The sequence below is a fragment of the Micropterus dolomieu genome, linkage group LG11 (genome assembly GCF_021292245.1).
Source record: "Micropterus dolomieu isolate WLL.071019.BEF.003 ecotype Adirondacks linkage group LG11, ASM2129224v1, whole genome shotgun sequence".
Lineage (NCBI taxonomy): Eukaryota > Metazoa > Chordata > Actinopteri > Centrarchiformes > Centrarchidae > Micropterus > Micropterus dolomieu.
In genome coordinates, this window is record NC_060160.1 from 8370350 (window position 1) to 8390749 (window position 20400).

The 20400-nt window shown below is 39.3% G+C and overlaps 1 protein-coding gene across 9 annotated transcripts in view; it reads right to left on the minus strand.

Annotated features, from left to right (window-relative positions):
* Positions 1-20374, minus strand: part of dtnbb (dystrobrevin, beta b) — a 35312-nt gene extending 14938 nt beyond the window's left edge. For 2 of the 9 annotated variants that reach the window (XM_046063557.1, XM_046063560.1), the window contains exons 1-11: positions 20157-20368; positions 17694-17740; positions 16864-16931; positions 16516-16596; positions 16175-16388; positions 14023-14108; positions 13507-13661; positions 13268-13373; positions 11786-11952; positions 10102-10226; positions 1813-1887 (exon numbers count right to left, since the gene is read on the minus strand). In XM_046063557.1, the coding sequence (XP_045919513.1) occupies positions 1813-1887; positions 10102-10226; positions 11786-11952; positions 13268-13373; positions 13507-13661; positions 14023-14108; positions 16175-16388; positions 16516-16596; positions 16864-16930 (1076 nt within the window). In that variant the 5' untranslated portion in view covers position 16931; positions 17694-17740; positions 20157-20368. Of the gene's footprint in view, positions 1-1812; positions 1888-10101; positions 10227-11785; positions 11953-13267; positions 13374-13506; positions 13662-14022; positions 14109-16174; positions 16389-16515; positions 16597-16863; positions 16932-17693; positions 17741-19883; positions 20135-20156 lie in introns of those variants that run through there. The other 7 variants (XR_006827257.1, XM_046063558.1, XM_046063555.1 and 4 more) reach the window with 7 other exon arrangements.
* Positions 20375-20400: the final 26 nt, after the last annotated feature.

Here is a 20400-nt window from a genome sequence, read left to right on the forward strand (position 1 = left end):
CAAGGACAGCACTGGTGCTGCTTTTCAGTTTGGGGCTCTTGAAATGAGGCAGAGCCACAAGGAGCTTTGCATTATTCAGCAGTAGCATCTTTGACTCATAGGGCCTTCATGTGAAAGCAGGCAGGCCAGTGCCTGGTAATTATAACAATAGATTAATATTTACCAACCAAATGCGACAGTGAGAGGCTGGGAAGAACTGGCCTTCTGTTCTCTGCAACCAAACCTAAGTGAAGCCTGCTCCTTCCTTCCTTATTCAACACCTTATCTACCGGTATCCACACTGACTCTCAACACAACCTATTTTGGAAGCGTCATGGTGGCTTAGTGCGCAATTTCTGCCTTAAATATGGCAGCTTTGTAGTTGTTATCCCCCCCAAGGCAACAGCATCCTCATTGCATGACAACTTCCCAAAGCAGCTCTGACTCACAGAGCAAAATGTCAAGACAAAGGTTATCGGGCTTCTTCATTACTGCCACAGTGAAACAAATCTCAGGAGAGCATCGGCTTGCTCTTGTACATGCTCCAACACATGATGTCTCTCACTGACCTCTGCGGGTCTGGATGCAGGGCATCATTTACAGCCTCTGGTGTCCCTATCTTGTCAGCTTCCCTCAAACCTACTCTGATCTTAATACTGTCACCCCTCAGAGACAAGACTGCACAAAATGTTCAGTCTCTGCAAGAAACCTAATCTAGTATTGATTGTTAGCATCTCATTTTCCTAAACACTGAAATCTTCCAGCAAGGTTAGATAATTACTCTGCAACGCAACATACATTTTAGAGAGAGGTAAGGGAATGTCGGCATGACCTCACTTCTTTGGCAGATGTTTATGATTTAAAAACACATTTTAAGGTTCAGTCTTGCTGTGATGGACATTTTTTGCAGTGTGCACGCTGCCATTCACTCGCCTGGGTCCTTGGTGTAGTACTGTATGATAACCCAGCACAGGAGAGCACAAGTGAGAAAGAAAACATCCACAGACTTCATTCAAGCTCCTCCTGAATGCTCCATCAAAGTCTTTGTCTGGACTTCAATCAAACACCGGATCCTAAACAGACACACACACATCTCTATTCTTGCTGTACACCAGACAGTGACGTGTCTTCCCTTGTAATGTGCCGTGGGAAGTCCCGAGTCCCTGAGCAGTCCCACCTTACAAACACAAATTCCCGGAAAGATATGATTGACAGATACTGTGCACAAAAGACAAATTCACCCAGCACAGCCTTGCAGGACAGAGTGCATATACATTAGAGCCACATCAGAGTGCTTTCTATTATTGAATCCATAACCACAATGGTTCATTACCACTGTGAGTAAATAATAATAGAGATGGCCGTTGAAGGGGGCTTCAGAGGGCTGAAATGAGAGGACAATTAGGCTGCTGTCACGGAGCCTTCGCCTCCTATCTGCTTACATGATAAGGCTCCAGTTCTATCATAATGTATTTGTCAAATCAACCCTTTAAGTAGGAGTGCTCACATATTCTTCATGACAGCGTAACAAATTTTTCTCTAAAAATACACTCACAAGGGCATGCTGCTCGGATGCAAAAATGTGTGTCAAGAGTGAGGGAACAAATAACATCTGTAGTCTGATTTGCCGTGCTATTCTTGTTATTTCCACTGATGATAGAGAATCTGTAACCTATTCTGAGCACAGAGCGAATTCTGTGTAATTAAAAGTGACATATTGTCTTTTTAAAGAATACATTAGAGGTAAAAATAACAAAAGTGAAGCTAATTCTGTGGAATCATCAGAATAATATCGTCAAAAAGACATTGTGCATTATACCTGGGGGTGCTTACCTTTTGGTAGGAGTAGGTGTCCCAGAGGACATGAGCATTGTGTCGTTCATGTTGTTGGCCACTGGTTTCGGCTGACTAAAAGACAAGATTAGAGGTCTTTAATGCTACACTGCAGAGGCCTCTGGTGCCTGTCACCAGGGAATGGAGTAGAGGGCATTCGCATTTTATAGTAATCATGAATCAGCGATCCTGACTTCAATTAAATTCAACTGTACAAAAGAGGGTAAGAGCGGGGGCAGGAGGAATCATTATAAGCTAATGACTGATGCACAAAATAGCCAACATGTTGTCCTCAAGTTAACTTGAAATTGTAACAAAATAATTTACTTTTTAAGGGAAAGGCGATTTAAATAGTTTATAGGGTAATTAGCTTAAACCTAATTAACATGAGCCAAAGCAACAACAGCAGACAAGAAATCTAATTAAACTGGAAGTCTGTGAAAAACTAGGAAAGGTGACATTGTGGGAGGTAATTTGTTAGAGTAAACAAAGCAATGGGGTCCATCTGGCGGCTGAAACAGTGGCCCCGGTAAGCTCGGCGGAGCCGAAAAACCCCGGGCCACAGAGTCTCATTAACGGATCAAAATATCACTCTGCACATTCCAGGTGCTCTTAGCTTCAAACTTCACCCGACAGCAAGCCACTCACAACAGCACTCGATTTCCATGTCTATGTAGTTGCATCTCCTCAATCTGCACATAGCATCTCTCTGTAGTTAGTTGATTCGATTGTTTTATTTAAAGCGCTCATTATCACATAAAAGGCAAAGCACTGAACAGTCCTATTGTGTTTATTTGACCAATCAGCTTTTTTGGGCCAAAATCAAACTATTCATATCCACATTGTGCAGAATACTGTTATCAGCATGAGGCACTGTAAGTACTTTTTCTGCTACAGTGCCACAAAGTGCCAAACATTTCATACAGTGTTCTTTTCTGTACATTATTGTGCTACTAAAAACAAAACAGAAGTAAGCTCAAAAGAAACTGCATAATTATTGGACGGCATAGTACACACCAAAGTACATATTCCCATTGCTCATGGGGATTCAGCATGTTCTTTTTAAAGACACACTGTAATTATGTACTAGTTCATACATATGAATTTCCATTAGGACTAGCCTAACATATTCAAAAGACAACCAAGGACGGTCCTGCATGTGTAATTCATCGGTCCTAATTTTTAGTTCAGATAAACAGATATACAGATAATAACAAGAAATGGAAAAAGCAACTGTCACTACTCCAACCTGCACATACTGCCTATAGTAAATGCTGAGTGCAGTAAAATCCCAGCCCATGTGAAAGATGTTTACCTCTCATTTAATGCTAATTATATGACAATATTCCACCCTGAATGTGAGAGCTCCAGACGGAAGAGGAGACACGAGGCATAACACTTACCTCTATGTGGAGAGAAAGCACCTGTCTGGCTGGCAAAATACATCCAACTGCTGCTGTTGCCAGATGCCTAATCTGCCCTCAACTGAGCAGGCGAGCATCTCAATGTACTACACTGCTGCTGTCTCCAAGGAAACTCGGCGGTCACGTGACTTTATGACGACGTAGATTTCTCTCTCTCTCTCTCTCTCTCTCTCTGCCTCATACACACACACTCTCTCTCCTCTCTGAAGCTCTCTGCTCTGGCTCTGTCTTTTCACCTCTCTCTAAAACATGAATACACTGAGATAATTAGAGAAATGCCTTTTGCTCAAAATACCTCAATTGTAACCTCTCCATCCATTCAGGAGAGAAATGTGTAACAAACTGGCCTCTGCAGTCTATACTGTAATTTAATTTACATATCTTAATAACTACATAATAACTCTTCCCCTTACCTTCAGTGAGTTACGTAAGTCAAAGCTCTTCACAGCTATACTTCTATAAATAATCACCAGTCTTTTTTGAGCAAACTAATACAACTTCTGTGTAACAGTGGGGGGCAATAAAAAAGAGCTTCTTCTTACGTAAAAGCTTGACATTAGAAGTATTTCATTCTAATGCTAATAGGCGTCCTAACTCATTCTCACCTGCATCCCTGCGGTTCACTGACTGAAGAAATGTTGATTAAAGACGCACAGTCCAGTCATTCAGCCGGTGCCTCAGAGGTCAAATGGGAGTGAACTGACATAACATTTAGGCACAAAGAGATCAAAGTCTGCAATGCGCTAAGCCTCGCGGCACCTGCGTGCAGTGAATGACAATGTACCACCCTTTCCTTGTACTTGGCACTTGGCAGGGGTACAGGGAAAATTAAGTCTGCTGGAGCTTCACACACACATTCACCTCATTCCTGACAACAACGGATGCATGGCTGCCTTCAATCGCCCTCAGCCGGCTGAAAATAATACGCTAAACGTGATGCATCCTCTACTGCTGGCAAAGGTGTTCCTATTTTCCCCAGGAGGCTGTCACTACCTCGGCCACAGAAACCCAATGGATCACTCTCACAAAAAAGTGAATTACATGCTTGTTCTGTAATGACATTGATGGAATTTGCATTGACCCGGTGAATAAAAAAAGATGTAAAACAGAGGAAGGCATTTTAAAGATGTTTTGGGATTTCAAGGGATTATATAGAGAGTGGAAAATTGGTTGCTAAATATTAAATATGGCACTGAGGATTTGACGCTATAGTGTGTGTTCCATATTAATGCTAAGTACGGTAAGATGCCTATTTTCGACTCTTAGACTATTTTGGTACTTAAAATCTTTTGGCAGAAGCGGTGCTAAGTCTGAAGGTAAGAAGCCGTATCATAGATTTAAAGTTTCTGAGACAGATGGTGCATCCCAAACCTATAACTCTCCTCCAAAACACAAATCCCCAAGAATCTCGCTGACAGTTTGAGTGGAGGGGAAAATTCACAGCTCAGCTTGCTGTTAGTCTTTGCTTTCAGACGCCTGTAAATATTTTAAAAAAAAGTATCAGAATAGCTACACTTTGTCTGAAGTTGACGCAAGGGGTTGGACAACTGGGAGACTCATGTCCATTTGATTTGGGAGTTTTGATCAAACCTGAAGCTCTACCCTGATTCTGCCATTATAACTCACTCACAGGTGCTTCATCAGCCTCACACACACACACACACACACACACACACACACACACACCTGAGAGACCACGCTGATGATTGTCTCCTGTTTCACAACATGAAATAACACCTCTTCAAAGATAACAGTCATCAGGATTGGCAACTAGCTGCACTACTTTTAGAATACCAACAGCACATTTCCCTCTCTGTTATGTGTCATAAATAAAATCACTGTAGAATCAAATTTGAAGCTTGGCAGTTTTCCTGTGACTAATTATCTGAGGCATTCAGTATGCGGGAAGATTCCTGTAGCCAGCAGGGAGTCTACATAGGAATGGGAGGACAATTACCCATAATTTCTCGGCAATCGACCGTTAACAAATAGGAATCATTCCATTAGTGCCAGCTCTTCCTTATGGCTGATGTCTACAACGGGTGCAGAAGATTTACAATTAGTAGGCTTGATTTAAAGGAACATAATGGGAACTATGCTCTCTTGATCTCAATGACCTCATCTGGTTAAATAAAGGTTTAATAAAATAAATGAAAAAATGCTCATTTGCTTTGATGATTTGATTGATGCCATGGTCATATCTATCCTTTAAACAGAGCTGCCAAGTCTCATGCATTGAGCGTGAGACTCACGCAACTGACACTTTTCACACGGTCTCACGCCATTCATCAGTTTTCTCACACAGTGAAAAACTAATTTTTAACCAATAATGTCGACTCACTGCGCGAATCGACTCCGCCAAACCAATGCGACACCAGCGTACGCCGTGATATTTCCACCATAAATTGATGCAGCGAAGGCAGAAATTTGTGCAGAAAATTTCAACAGAATGCAGGAAATGAAATGTTTTCTGGAGGAGGACCCCCAGACTCATCCACTTTATATGTGTCCCCTCCAGGGCTGAAGCAAAACCTGCAACAACAAAATTACTCCATAAAATCACTGGAATGCAAGAAATCTATGTCTGGGATGACAGACGGAGTGTAAGAGCCAGTTAGCTTAGCTTAGCATAATGACTGTGAGTTCTGTGTTGAGACAGAAAGTCACTTGGATCTCTTTAGTTAATCTGACCGCTGGACAGTTTTTGCTTATTTGACCCATACAGCAAATACACCAACATTTTCTGTGGGTAACTGCCAGATACCTGGTTAGGTTTGGTCTCCCAATTTAGACTGTGATGTGCAACGTGCTGATCAAACATATTCATCGTTGACCATGATGAATGACTTGGCTTTTCATCTATACATGCTTTAAAACTGCTGAAGGTTTTAAACATAAATCCTGAGGATTGAAGAGTGATGATCCCGACCCCTAATGGGTAATGTCACAGAAGACCTACTCATAAAATGCAAAGACCTCAGCAATACCAAATCTCATTAAAATTGAAACTAAACTGAAAAGTTGGCAGCCCTGTTTAAATATGAAGCTACAGCCAGCAGCCAGTTAGATTAGCTTAGCATAAAGACTGTGGGTTCTGTGTTAAAACAGAAAGTCACTTGGTTCTCTCAAGTTAATTTGACTGTTTGACAGTTTGAATTTGACCCATACAGCCAATACACCAACAGTACAGATGTAAGCTTTTAGCTAGCTAGCAACGGATGGGGAGTTATGTGTTTCTTGACTGGGTGAAGTGACTTCCTGGAGTCTCAGCTGGTTGTCCTTCAAAGATTTTTACACTTTGGTTTTTGTTTGGATTAAACAAACGAGATATAACGTGTTAATTAGTGAGCTTTAGAGGTGCTGGGAGGTGGATTTTCTTGTTTTTCAACAGAGCCAGGCTAGCTTTTTCCCTTTAGTAGTTATAAGCTAAGCTAACTGTCTCCTGGGTGTAGCTTCTTAACATAACATATGAGAGAAAGAGAGACAGACAGACAGACGGGTATCAATCTTTTCACCCTTTAAATGTTATAATCTCTAATTATGCCTCATATTTTGAACTAAAATAAAACTCATACCTGTGTGTGAACAAAATAGACCGCATTTCCTTTGAATATATTTGCTAATAGAATCTGTTCAGATATACAGTTATATGGAAGCATTAAATCTGACCCAAAACTCAGAATAGCAGTCACTGATGAATATATTTTGAATGGTTGTCAGGTTTAAAAAAGATCTTTTCATGGCACGGTTGATGAGAGGCGGTACTTCATCACCACGCACAAATAAAAACATAAATGCTTCGGGAACCAAAAATAGACTTTTTTTCCATCATCAAAGACAGGGATCTTGGTAAATACCTTCCCTGCATCAGACATAACAATAGATAGGAGAAAAACATCCAAACAAGTCTCAGGGGTCAACAGTCACAACCGTTATTCTAAAAGTCTGTGAACACATACACAGATATTGCCATCAAACCTGAAATACCAGACGTTCCTGGAATTTCTACCCCAAAACTTTCATTTAAAGACACAGAGTGAGATATACTGCATATATTGCTAATGTGTGTCAAATAACAGAAGTATTCAGAAAGATCTTTTACTCAAGTAAAAGTACCAGTACAACAATCTAAAAATACTCCATTCCAAGCAAAAGGTCTGTATATAAAATTAAGAAAAGAAATATTAGAAGCTAAATTTACTTCAGTTATCATAAGTAAACTAACTGACAGATATATTTTATATATATATTATATATTTCATAACTAGATTGTTAATACAGATGCATCAATGTGTTAGCAGCATTTTACTGTTGAAATAAAGTTAACTACTTTATGGCATTACCAAACTTTATTTACAAAGTTTTAGTTCCGCAGTTCCCAAACTACTGTAGGGGATGGGCTCCCTCCTCAGGCACAATAATACATTTTCATTTTAAAACACATAACTTTTGTTACATTTATGCCATGTGGCCACAATACTCTGGCATCTAACCCCTTAAGGATACTACCTGACCCCGTTTCAGTTTGAAAACTCTGAGACTGCGTTTTAGTCTGGACAGGGGGGAAGCAGGTGAATCTTTTGAAAACTATGTCGCACGCACCTCACTAAATTTGTCTCTGTTTGAGTGAGAGTGCATGTGTAAGAAAGTAACCATGTAATACTAGAAACCTTTGCACATGGTAGAGGTTTACCCTTAGGGCTTTCTGGCAGAAAGTCCGTCTGCCAGTCTCGCAGACTACACGACACACCCCCTGAGATAACTTCCCGGATTAACGAATTTATTTTAACTCAAACCATGATCTTTTCCTAAACCTAACCAAGTAGTTTTGTTGCCTAAACCTAACCAAACTGCGACCATTTTGAGCGCATAACATGTAGTTGGCGTGTCCTGTAGTACTGTGCACCCGCAGATGGACCTACTTGACAGAATCTGCTTCCTATTTGCACATGCCCAGTGTACATGAATGGTCATCTGAAATGCGTTTTCAGGAGTGTTAGTATGGATGGAGATATTTCTGAAACGGTTCTAAAACACTCGTATGAGAGCAGAAAGAGAATAAACTAAATTATTTGACACAATCTGCATTATTTTATTTGACTTTTTTGCTAATCTTTGCTTTTTGTATATTATTGGGTAATTTGACATATTTGTGGTTGTAAAAGAGTTGAAAAGAAGTTGAACCATCTGAAAAGTTTAGAGGAGTAATGTCTCTTTGGTAGAACAGCTAACAAATCAAAGACATACAGTATGTATTGTCATAAGGGGGCTGAACTAGACACTGATTTCTGTCATAAGACAAAAGGTTGGGAACTACTGGTTTAATCTTTAACAACACAATTTATTGTATGAGCTGATCATATGTTTTTAATGAAAAAGAGAAGTAGAAGAATAATGTAGCATGAAGTGAAAATACTCAAAATTGTACTTACATATAGAACTTCAGTAGATGTACTTAGCCACTTTCCACCACTGCAAATAACTAATATATCTTTTTACAGTAAAAGTACTCAAACAGGACCCTTCAGTTAATGGAAAAAAACATTCTGAAGAAAATAATTACAATAAAAGACCTTTAAGCTATAAAATCCTATATAACCAAGAGCCCCAAATATGCAGAACTCAATATTCTTGGGGCCTCCATCATCTGAAGTAATCAACATTGTAAAAATAAAAAAAATGACATGGATTACTGCTTGCTGGGGGCACTGGAGATACATAATCCAAAGTAGTTTAGCCACAAATTTTATTTTAATCAATATTAATCTACTTGTGTGATGTAATTTCATGCTACACAGCCCCTACAGTGCGGGCTAATCCAATCACCTCATCTCTTAGTTGGAGGAAAACATCCAGGTCGACAGTTGATTCTCCACTTTGTGATTAATTGTAAATTTATGCAAATGTTAACTTCATCTTAAATGCATAAATTTTGGCACAATGCAGAAAAATCCTCCAGCCAGTGGGCAGAGCCTGGATGTGAGAACTGATTCCGAGATGATTATGTCTATCAGGCAGTAAAATATGAAATAATGTTGATGTATTTACATTGTGTGATTTTTCTTGGCAGTTGCTGAGCTGCTTTCTCCCCCATCATGTGGCTCACTATCAATTACTCAGACAATTGCCAGCAGCAAAAGGATATACAGACAGCTTAGGTTTATGGTCATGACTGGAATATGAAGCAGGATTTTGTTATGAAATGTGCCATGAGAAATGTTGAAAGCTCAAATGAGAAAGTTGAGAGATTTCCTGTGATCCTATTAATGCCACGAACAAGCCAAATCATAAATCACTTTTTTTAAATCTGAAACATTTTGTTATGTTGGAGGACAGAAGCGTCAGAGTTTCAGCACAACAATGATGAAAAAAATATGAAGTGACCTTTGCGATGTGGACTTCTGCGGATGTATGTCTGTAGCGGAATTGATTATGGAAATCGTACTATTTTTCAACTGAAATGTAAATTAGTGTGCAGGGTTTCAGATAGCAGCGAAATATAATGCATTTCCAGTAATGACTTCCAGGAGCCTCAAAGCCTGGAGTGTGAGATTTATACCATTGTCCCAGTTTCATTGCCAACAGACTGATGAGGACGACTGTGCTGGTAACGGCAGCAGCGGCTGAACCTGCATAGTATATCACCGTTTCCACATTAGCAAATAATCGTGGGATTGACATCTTAGTGAGATGGCACTCAGTGTCAGTCATGTAGTGATGGTGAAATGCAAAGATGGAGGCAGTTACATGACAAGAACAGACTATCATGAGCACACTGGGTCTTGCTGTTAATCAACAAATCAGTTGAGTTTATCTCATTAATTACACAAACAGTGATATCAAATGCTTTGGAAATGGCACTTACACAGTATGAGTCAGTTCCTGTGGTCTCTCAGCTTGCTCGGGGAACACAGGATGTGGTGGCTCTCCGATGGGGACGCAGCCCAGAGATTTGCTGATTGCGTGGCTCAGCTTTTTGGCCGGAGACTTCTGTGAGGAGGGCAGAACAAACAAAGTATCTATCACCTTGTGTGTTTTATCCACTGCTGTCATTGTGTTCGAACAGTTTTAAGCCGCTTCAGAAGTAATTTACATAACTAGGTCAACAGTTTGTTTACTGTCTTAAAAGTGTGGATCAGCAGTAGTTTATGCACATTCAGAAAGTGCTTATATATGCTACTTCACATGCAGTTTTGATGGCAGCCCTACGGTCCCAAAACTGCAATGCATTGAGTCCATTATTCTGTGTTCATGTCATATGGACAACTGAAGATAACCGCATGACTGCAGAGTTTGTTAGAAAGTAAGAAATAAAAATACTGTGCAGAGACAGCAACACCATTTACATTAAATTTGTGTTTCCCAGTCATAATTGCAAATTCGATATTGACTTGAATGCTATTTACAAGTTGGCATTGATAGATGATATTGTAACTGTGCTTTTTTATTTTTAATCTTAAGTCAATTTACTCAAATTTGACTGATTTCTGTCATGCAGAAAAGGGACCAAACTCTCCAGAATCTCATGCTTGGCAGGGTAGTTTGTCATTTAACACTTCCTGGAAATACAAACTAGTTAATTAATTTTAGGTAAGATAGAATAGCAGTTATTTTAGGATGGGGGATTAGTTTGTCATGTGTCATCATTTAAGCAACAGTTTCAACAAAAACATTATCACATTATAACCCTCATGAAGGGAGGATTTATTGCAGGACTATTGTATCTGTATTAGTTTTAGCTAGGTGTACGTAAAGTGTATATTCCAGACGGCGTGCTGCTAAATGGCAGAAATAAGCCCTTAAATTTAATAAACTGAGATTTTTAAAACACTTATGAATAGTGACAGTTTTGCAGCATCACTGAGAGGTTTAGTGTCGCACAACTGTAATTAACACATCTAACAAAAGCTGTAATAATGCCAGCTACTCAGAATAGTGAAGGATGGAAAATGCTGCCAGATGCCAAAACCAAACATTATAGGTGGTTTTGAACACTGGAAGCCAAGTGAATTGTGGTGAAGAAATGTCACAGATGTTTTTCATAGACATACAATTTCCACCTATTTGTCGCAAAAGTGGGTAAGCACTCTGAAGAGATTCATCCACCTAACCCTTTGTGATAAATGTCGTAAATGTTTTTTCATATTACAGTGTTTTGTGTTTCATGCACTCAGGCATGTTATTAATGTCCAGAGGCTTCATGAACAGTTATTCTTATCTGTGCAAAAAGCGAGTGGGATGGGAATTGGATTTGGGATCCAGCGCCTATGACTTCTCTTGTTTTGATTTATAACATAATGATTGAGCTTTGGGGGAATGCGACAACGCAGCAATATTTAATCAATACAATTTAATTTGCCAAAATGAGTAACCCCCCATTAAAATCCCTATTGGATTGCTTTGAGAGAACAGGAAATGTAGGGAGACGGCTAAATAGTCTGCTATGCTTCAAAATTATTCTACTCTCACACAGATATTGACTTTTGGATTGTTCAGAAAAGGGAACAATATGATGCAAAATTGAGGGAGTGATCAGGGCTTTGCCTTACCCAAGAAGAGTGCTCCTTCATCTGGTGCTGGTTACTGTGGGGACCATTGGCATGGCCACGCCAGAAACAGCTTTGACAGAGCTGGTAGCCATGGCACTGTTGGCACCGATACCGGAAACCCATCATGCTTTCGCTCCGGCAATATGAACATTCCACCGGATGGAAGACTGAGCGGTGAAAAACAACAACAAAGATTTTCTGTAAGAGACATCTTTAGATAGTTACTAACAAAAAACTCACTAACAAATGGCAGATGTTCCTTGCCTTTTTTTGTCTGAGGTATAACCGGAAGTCAGTGGAGTAAAGTAACAAAGTACATTTACATAAGAACAGTGTTTGATTAGCATATCTATTTTATGTTACTTATTACTTGTAGTCCAATACATTCCAGAGGGAAATATTGTACTTTTTACAGCACTACAATTATTTGACAAGTTGACAGTATATAGTTGAGAGCCCGTGTCACATTTCAGATGTCTATGAGATGTTTTATCAGAAAAGTTTCATCTACATGGACAGCAAATTCACTGATATAATTGTATTACAAATTACATGTTTACAAAATATGTATATGCAATACCTACTTTTGCATGAATCAAAGTTCTGTATTCTTCTCTATGTCCCATGTACACTTTATTTCTCTTTTTGCAATATTAGCAATATTAATATAATCTTATCTTATATATAAGATTTAAGCAGGACAAAAAGATTCTCATTATTCCCACACCACGTGAACGCAGGGGAAGCTACGGTGGCCGACATGCTCTGTTGCCTCTTGTGCTAAATAATATGTGTGGGCCTCCATTCGTCCATCTTTTCTAACTTCTAATAAACCAGTTGACTTCTAAAAATAGTACTACTAATGTTACTTGTTCTTGTTGTTGTTGTTGTTCTTCTTCGTACCTATTCAATATAGTGACGAAACACTTTGTAGAGCAGTTTGTCCATTTGGGCTAATGTAGAAACATGGCGTTGCAACCGCGTAAGAGGACCCGTGGTGTTTATAGACAGAAATGGCTCATTCTAAGGTAATAAAAACATAACTGTCCATGTTCTTTATACACCACTGAAAAGATAGTAATGTATATTATATTGCATTTTGCTCAATAGATCTTTACACACTGCACCTGTAAACCTCTCACATTGTTTAATTTAAATAACTGATCAAAGGCCCAAAGAGGTAGACATACCGCATCCATTTTTTCAAAATTAATGATTAGAGAAAAGTCAAAAAAAGAAAAGAAAAGAAATGTGTGTAAGAGAACCTTATTTTTTCGTCTCTCCCATTAATCACCTCATGACCCCTCAGATTTAACTGGTGACCCTTAGCAGGGGCTCAATCCCTAGGTTAGAAACCAAATGCAGTCTCCCCTTTGTTGTACAGTAGGTTCTGAGAATTTATTTAGGAACTATTATCTTCAAATGTTGATATCAATGTGGTTGCACAGTATAAATATAAATGACTGAGATTCCAGATCTTACCATTTTCAACATTAGCAAGTCGGTGCATGAGCGGGAGCCATACGAGGCATTGAGGGGGAGGATCTGCCATCAACACATCCAAAAACGTGTTCAGCATAATCTTCTTCTAGATAGAAACACACACATACATGCATTAAAGAATATGTGTAAATTATTAGATATTTAAAAGAAGATAAAGAAGAAGAAGAAGAAGAAGAGGAAGAGGAAGAGGATGGTGTGTTCAAATATCCTCCTCATACCTGCTGAGGGAAGCACGTCCGCACTGAATGCTCCGTGTAGCCAAAAGAAGGGCCCTCGAACACGGCTGTGGGGAGTTTCAGCACCTCCCTGAGAAACTGATCAAACTTTGCAAACATCATGACTCCGCTTGAGTCAGAGATCTGTGAGAAAATATCTGAGAGACAGAAAATGTCAGACTTTTTATCCTTAGCAAAAACAGAGTGCAAAACAGGCTTTTGTCACTTCTGTAAATTTCTTATTAATCATTGATCCGTATACTCAGGAGACAGTAAAAATATACACATCTACAGTTAAATGAATTCTGCATATATGTTCCCACAGTGCCCCTGTGTGTTTAACTTCAGAAACTACATGAAGATAGTAACTGTCCCAGGAAATCCTTGCATGTGCAGGCAGCGATGATGTCATATTTCAGAAAATCCGGCACATATTATTAAAACTAATTTAAATACGCAGCTCATTAACATTAATATCTTCTGGCATGCTATGCATAAGGTGCTTACAAATTTACTTACAACGTAGTTTGTCCACAATTTTCCCTCCACACATTGTTGACAGCATGGATTTCATTGAGAACACTGTCAGCTTCCCATGGCTTTCACTGCGAGTAGAAAGAAAGGTGATGTTTCATCAGTAGATTAAAGTGAGACTATGTGACGCCTGAAAGAATAAACAACACAATCTTAGCCTTGAAGTAGCCTTGAAATGAAAAGTTAAATTCATAAGATGTAAAATGCACCTTTGTTCAATTGTTCAATTTAATACACTGACTGTTTTTGCTGCTACAGCCTTATTTAGCTTTTGGTTGCTAATGTTAGGTAGCTCAGTTGACTAGATGACTTTATAACCCTCCTCTACTTGTGTTACTGTCACCCTACGTTTTATCATATCATCTTGTGGCCACAGTGGCCGCTGTTCAGATAAAGTTACATACTCTTGCTTTAATAAATGATACTGTAGTGTTTGCACAGAAATATTACACAATTAAAGGTAAAATGCATATTATTTGATTCTATTCTGCTGAGCTACAATTTGAGATGAAAACATAGCTGGCACCATGATAAACATACAGCAACGCATATGCTAAACTACAACTGAAACATATCAGTGCACTTGTTATGTTTCATCAATTATGGTGTAAAATGTAAAAAATCATGAACTAAGCTCCTTGACCCCTTAAAATCATTTTAAATTGCCAAGAGAGACCAGCTCATTCATTTCAGATTCAATTAGCTCTCGCTTCCGAGCAAAGGTAGCAGAGTACATGAAAGCTCTTCTGCCTAATTCAGTTTGGACCTCTGGGACAGATAGCGAAACTGCTTCCTGTGATCGTAGACTGTAATTTCCACAAAGTTTCCCAGAGATACGGCAGCATGAATAATAATGGAGCGGGACCAGAATGACCTTACAGATAAAAGTAAACCAATTGAAAGCATCAATGAATGAACAGAGCAAGCAGCCAATCAATTTGAGCACACAATGTACAATAATGAGTGAGAGCTTTATGGTCAATAATAAACCTCTGCACTCCAGAGTGGACAGTGTCTGGGGCCTTGAGCAAAGCACAGCCATTTAGAGGAGGGATATACAGTAAAACATCTCCAAGGATACTTCAACTGATTGGGACTTTATTTACACGGCCCACTTTATATCTGCTGTGTGAGAAAGCTTATTGCCAAGATATCTGATTGTTTGTACAGTGAAGTCAGAGGCATAGCTATAGAGGACACAAAGGTCATGTGCTGCATATTTGTTCCGGGAATTTGGGGGAGTTTAACTACCACAGTTAAAGACTTAGACATTAAGAGTATTTTGGGCTGATTCCAATATTTGTTAGCATTTAGACATTTGTATTGGGAAATAAAATGGTAATGCTTCATTTTATAGGTCTGTAATTTCCTGACAATTTCCAATTTTCCAAGTTCCAAGGTTTCCTGGAAAGAAATAACGTAATTTGGTATTATTTATAGAAAAAATGGTGAATGTTGGTGTGGCAATTATTTTATCCAGAGTACGGCTGCGGATCAATCGTTCAGTTTAGAAAATATCTGAAAATAGTGAAAAATTGCTGTAATAATTGAGTTTTAGGTGACGTCTTAAAATGTCTTGTTTTGTCTGACCAAGTCCTAACATAAGAAACTCAAACTGCAGATTTGTTTACATTTTTCCTTGATACATGACTTTTAGTTAATTAGCTTAAAGAAATGTCTTTGAACTGCTCAATTTAAATAAAACTTAATAAATAAAATAAAACAGAAAATATAATAGTTGTATATATTGTTTAGTTAATACATAAAGTATGAAAAATCCAAATAATCAAACATTTTTAGGTCACAAAAATTACTCAACTATGAATCAGCTCACATTTATTGTTATTATTTCTAAAATGTTCAACACGCTACATGCAATTTGCCTTAGTTGTTTGTAAGTTGATTGTCAAATACATATGATCAAACTGCGTCGGTTTGTTAGCGAGACAACCCTTTTCTGAACAGCAGAAGATTAAAGATTACTATACAGGATAATGGCACATTGAAAAATGCCACCATAAGTTACCGGTCACACCAGACCAAGTAAGGCTTTTGTGGCAAACAACTGAAAAGGTGATTCAAGTGATCACCACCTACATGGTGCAGTGCTCCCCTGCACTGACCATTTGGCCCATACCTGTCATAGGTGGCCACCATGAAGTTGAGCAACAGCCCGATGGACTGCTCCACATTGATCTGGTGGGTGGTGGGCAGCCGCTTGTTCAGCTGGTAGTAGATGGAAGACAAGATAGTCTCCAGCCGCGACACATTGATCTCAGCATTGTGGTCCAATGTGTTGAGCCCGTTGTCACGAAAGGCTTCGATCATGTTCCAGACATCCACCAGATGAACTGTGACGGGAGGGGGGCAAACAGACAGACTGTGATCAATCAAAGTCTGTATTCATGCTGGAACAAAACGTTTCTATTGGCATAGTTAAAAAGAGAAGAAAATGTTTAAGAATCTACATGTTCTTACGATTGCATCTCTTTTGCACAAACCGGAGTTTGCAGGCAGTCCTGTAAGTCGACAGTCTGATTACATCGAAGTTTTGAGCTCCTGCAAAACATAAACATGAAAGAAAGTCTCATCTGATCCCAGATTAATGCTATGCCAGTCCAGTTTAATGAAATAAATTCTTTAAACATGATCAGGCTCACTGAAAGTACATTTTAACACTATCACTGTCTTTGTGTGGGAGGAAGTACACTGTACGTGTGAGGCACCATGTATCTCCTGCGCAACTTCGAGCCAGTCAAAGAATTACACAAGCCGCTTCTGACTATGAATAGTGAAAAGACATTTCTCTCAGTCGACTCCACTCACTCATTTCCATGAAGAGCTGTCTCTTCTCCACCATGGCCTTGCCTCGTTTACTGCCTTCTTCGATCATTCTGTGGCACATCAAACAGCAGAGCATGCTTCCAGTTCAGACAACAGCATGTTAATAAATGTAGCACACAGCTCTTTCCATTGTTTCCATTGTGTTCCAATATCCCAAATCAATCACATAACTTGCAATTGAGGTTGATTTGTATAAATATAATTAGTGCAATTGAAGAAAATATTTCAGACTATAACATATATAATAATTATTGTGGGAAAACTAAATGATTACCTAAAGCTCATAAATTAACATAGTTGTAATGTAGAGAATATAATTCTTTGTGTGTGCATTATTCTGCATTTCATCTGTTATGTGGTCAGGTAATATGCACATGAGAGCTCCCGAACACTGGTATATAAAAGGATACTGTGTGTTCTTTCATCTTTATTGTTTACCCAAGGACTGTTAGTCATCTCTCCTGCTATTACCTTGTGAAAAGTAGAGATTATTTGGCTTTGGCTAGCTGTTTAACAGATAATAAAACCAGTTATACGGATGAAATCAACTGGTTTCTTTTGAGTGGTACGCCAAAAATGTAATTGATTTGGAAGACTCGGAAAAGCAGGCCTAATATGCTCTTAAACAGTAATATTACCCTGTGTTCTTATGCAATGAAGACATTTCAGTGGCATACATTTGTGGTAGGGGATGTACTGCAAATAGTACCATTTGTTTTAAGCCAATGATAGATACACTACATATTTTATCACATAAGATTTAACTTAAGTATTGTATATCTGATGTTATGAAGATTGTTAGAAGCATTTACCTGTTGCTGGCTGAATGTCAAACAAAGTGAAGCCTTGATTGTCGGCCCTGTGAAGAAAAGCCATATTGAAAGAGTTAGTGAGGGAGTCTTTAGACTTGATGTCGCCATTGGTATGAGATAAGCTATTATTCGCTGACAAAATGTATCTGACTTTTAAATAAGTAATTAACACCTCCCCTCTCTCCCTCCTTCGAGGACTTCATTAGCTCTCAACTTGTGCTTTTGTTTCCCCTTCCTCTCTTTCTGTAGAGATATTGGTAAGCTGGCTGGGGAACACTCCAGCGCCCGTGGTCTGTGCAAATGATAATTCTCCATGACATCCCGCTCAGCAGTGACTGCATCCTGTGGTCTAATGACACCAACTGAGCTGCAAAGGAACCACTTAATGATGATGGAGACTGAGCACATTACAGCTGGCCAATGAGTGAGAAGCGCTGGGTGCCCCAGAGAGCCTTGGGCCAGGGGACCAAGTGCCCCCAAACATGGGATGGGGGTGGGGGCTTCAGCTGACCAGCAGAGCGTGAGCAAAGAAGTGAAGGTTCTGCTACCTTCAGGAAGTCTAAAGACAGTGAGGATTTTTCAATTTATTTGCTTTTCTTTTGCATCAAGCCTTATTTGAGAGACACACTTCTTCTCATGGTGATCTCTACTGTTATGACAGAGCTTCTTTCCAGTCACTAACCTCCTACTATGGCTTGTGATGAGTGGTTCATTTTTGCTGGTTATAGGCAAGGGTCTTTAAAGGGTCTTTAGTTGTATACAATTCAAGCATTATCTCATTTATTATTTAAAACAATAGGTATTATGATCAGTGTTTAATCAGTGAGTATTGATTATTTTCATAATTGAATAATGTACTAACATTTCTTAATTCATTAATTCATTAATTAAAGGTTTATTCAATGAAAAAATTTGCTTTTTGCGGTGTCTCAGATGTGATAACTGAATGCATTTCTGTGGCATATATGTAAATTGAATATCTTTGGGTTTTGGACTGTTGATGGGACAAAACAAGACACCTGAAGACTTCACCTTGGTCTATAGGAAGTTATAATTTGTCACTATTATCTGAGATTTTATAGACAAATGAAGTCACTGATTAATTGAGAAAATCATTTGAAGATAAAATTAAAATTCTTGTTAGTTGCACCCATTTTGAGAAGCTCAAACCAGAGAATGTTTGGCTGGTTTGCTTTGAAAATAAAAGAATGAATGAAATGATTCATCGTCTATCATAATATTTGTCAATGAAATGTTTCAGCTGTAATTACGATTACTGATCTCACTAACACCAGATACGGCTGCATTCTGAGACAGCAATAATCCACTTTATGCTTAATGAAACAGCCATTTTAATACTCTGAAATAGTCTTATGGCTCTTTGTAGCACAGTGGGCATAGCATGACAATAACTCAATCAGGATTAAGGGTTCACTTGGTCAGCCTAATTACACATTAAAAGGCTCCTATATGGGTAACACACACCGTAGCTACTTTTTTAGGGATGATATTTCAGTGAAGATCTGTTGTACTTTGGGGGAAAGCGTAGAAAAACATTTGCTATGCAGTGGGAAACCCAACAGACACATGTCAGCAAAATAACACAATGGCTCATTGTAAATATTCAGCCTATGAAGTTACTGCAGAAATTCATGAGTATGCAACTCAGGCTTTGCATTGGCAGGCAATGTTCAGAAAAATGAAAGCAGTGCATGACAGCCTATGGCCGTTTGATAACTCCATGTAAAATAAGGAAACAGAGACAAGTCCTTAATAATTCATGGACAAAATGTATTCACAGACCAGAGCACATTCAAAGGCACAGACCAGAATGAATGTGATTTTTAACCAATGTCATTCACTCATTTTCATAAAAGTAATCATAAGCTTGTACTAATTTCAATAGTCCTTTTTGACACAGTAAGACTGTGTAGTTACTATTATAGGCCCGTAACGGTGCATTTTACTGTAACCGCACCTTCAGCTCCGAGGTAATGACAACATCCTTTGACGCGAGTCAACATAAGGACTCGGTTACTGCAGTACCTCCCTTCCGCTGATATCATTCACTTCTCGGTTTGTAGAACCCTCAATTCAGACAGTGAGCAATCCTGCAACACTTTAGATTCACTTCTGAAGCGACGACAGAGCACAAACGCAGCCATATTGCTGATTTAACTGCCTATTTACCTTATTTCCGCAATGGGAATGGTGTGTCGTGATGCCCATACAATTTGGGGATAAGAAACAATGGCAATCGTGCATCTCTTCAATTCGCACTGGTGTCTCAACAGCCGTGTGAGAGGCATAGCAGGGAACTGGCCTTTACCGGGGGAAAATCACGCAGGTTGCGTTTAGAGCATCACCATCATCATCGGCAGCAGCAGCATCAGATGGGGAGGATAAGTGGTCCAGGGTGAATAAGGAGGATTTTTCCTCCGTGATTCACAGCCTCACTCTCACCTTTGATGAATCCACGCTTGTCCGCCGACGTTACAGCTGTCCGAGCGATGAGAAACGGCTCGGACGACCCATCATCGTATTTCAAGATCCTCTCCCGTTTCATTCGACTTCAATCTTGGAAACCGCCGTTGTAGCCGCACACAGAAATGTACAAGCGCCCCGCTCCGCGCGGCATCATCAGCGACCCAGCGGCAGAGGACGGCAGAGCAGAGCGCAAGCAGGCACGGAGATGCCATGCGCGACC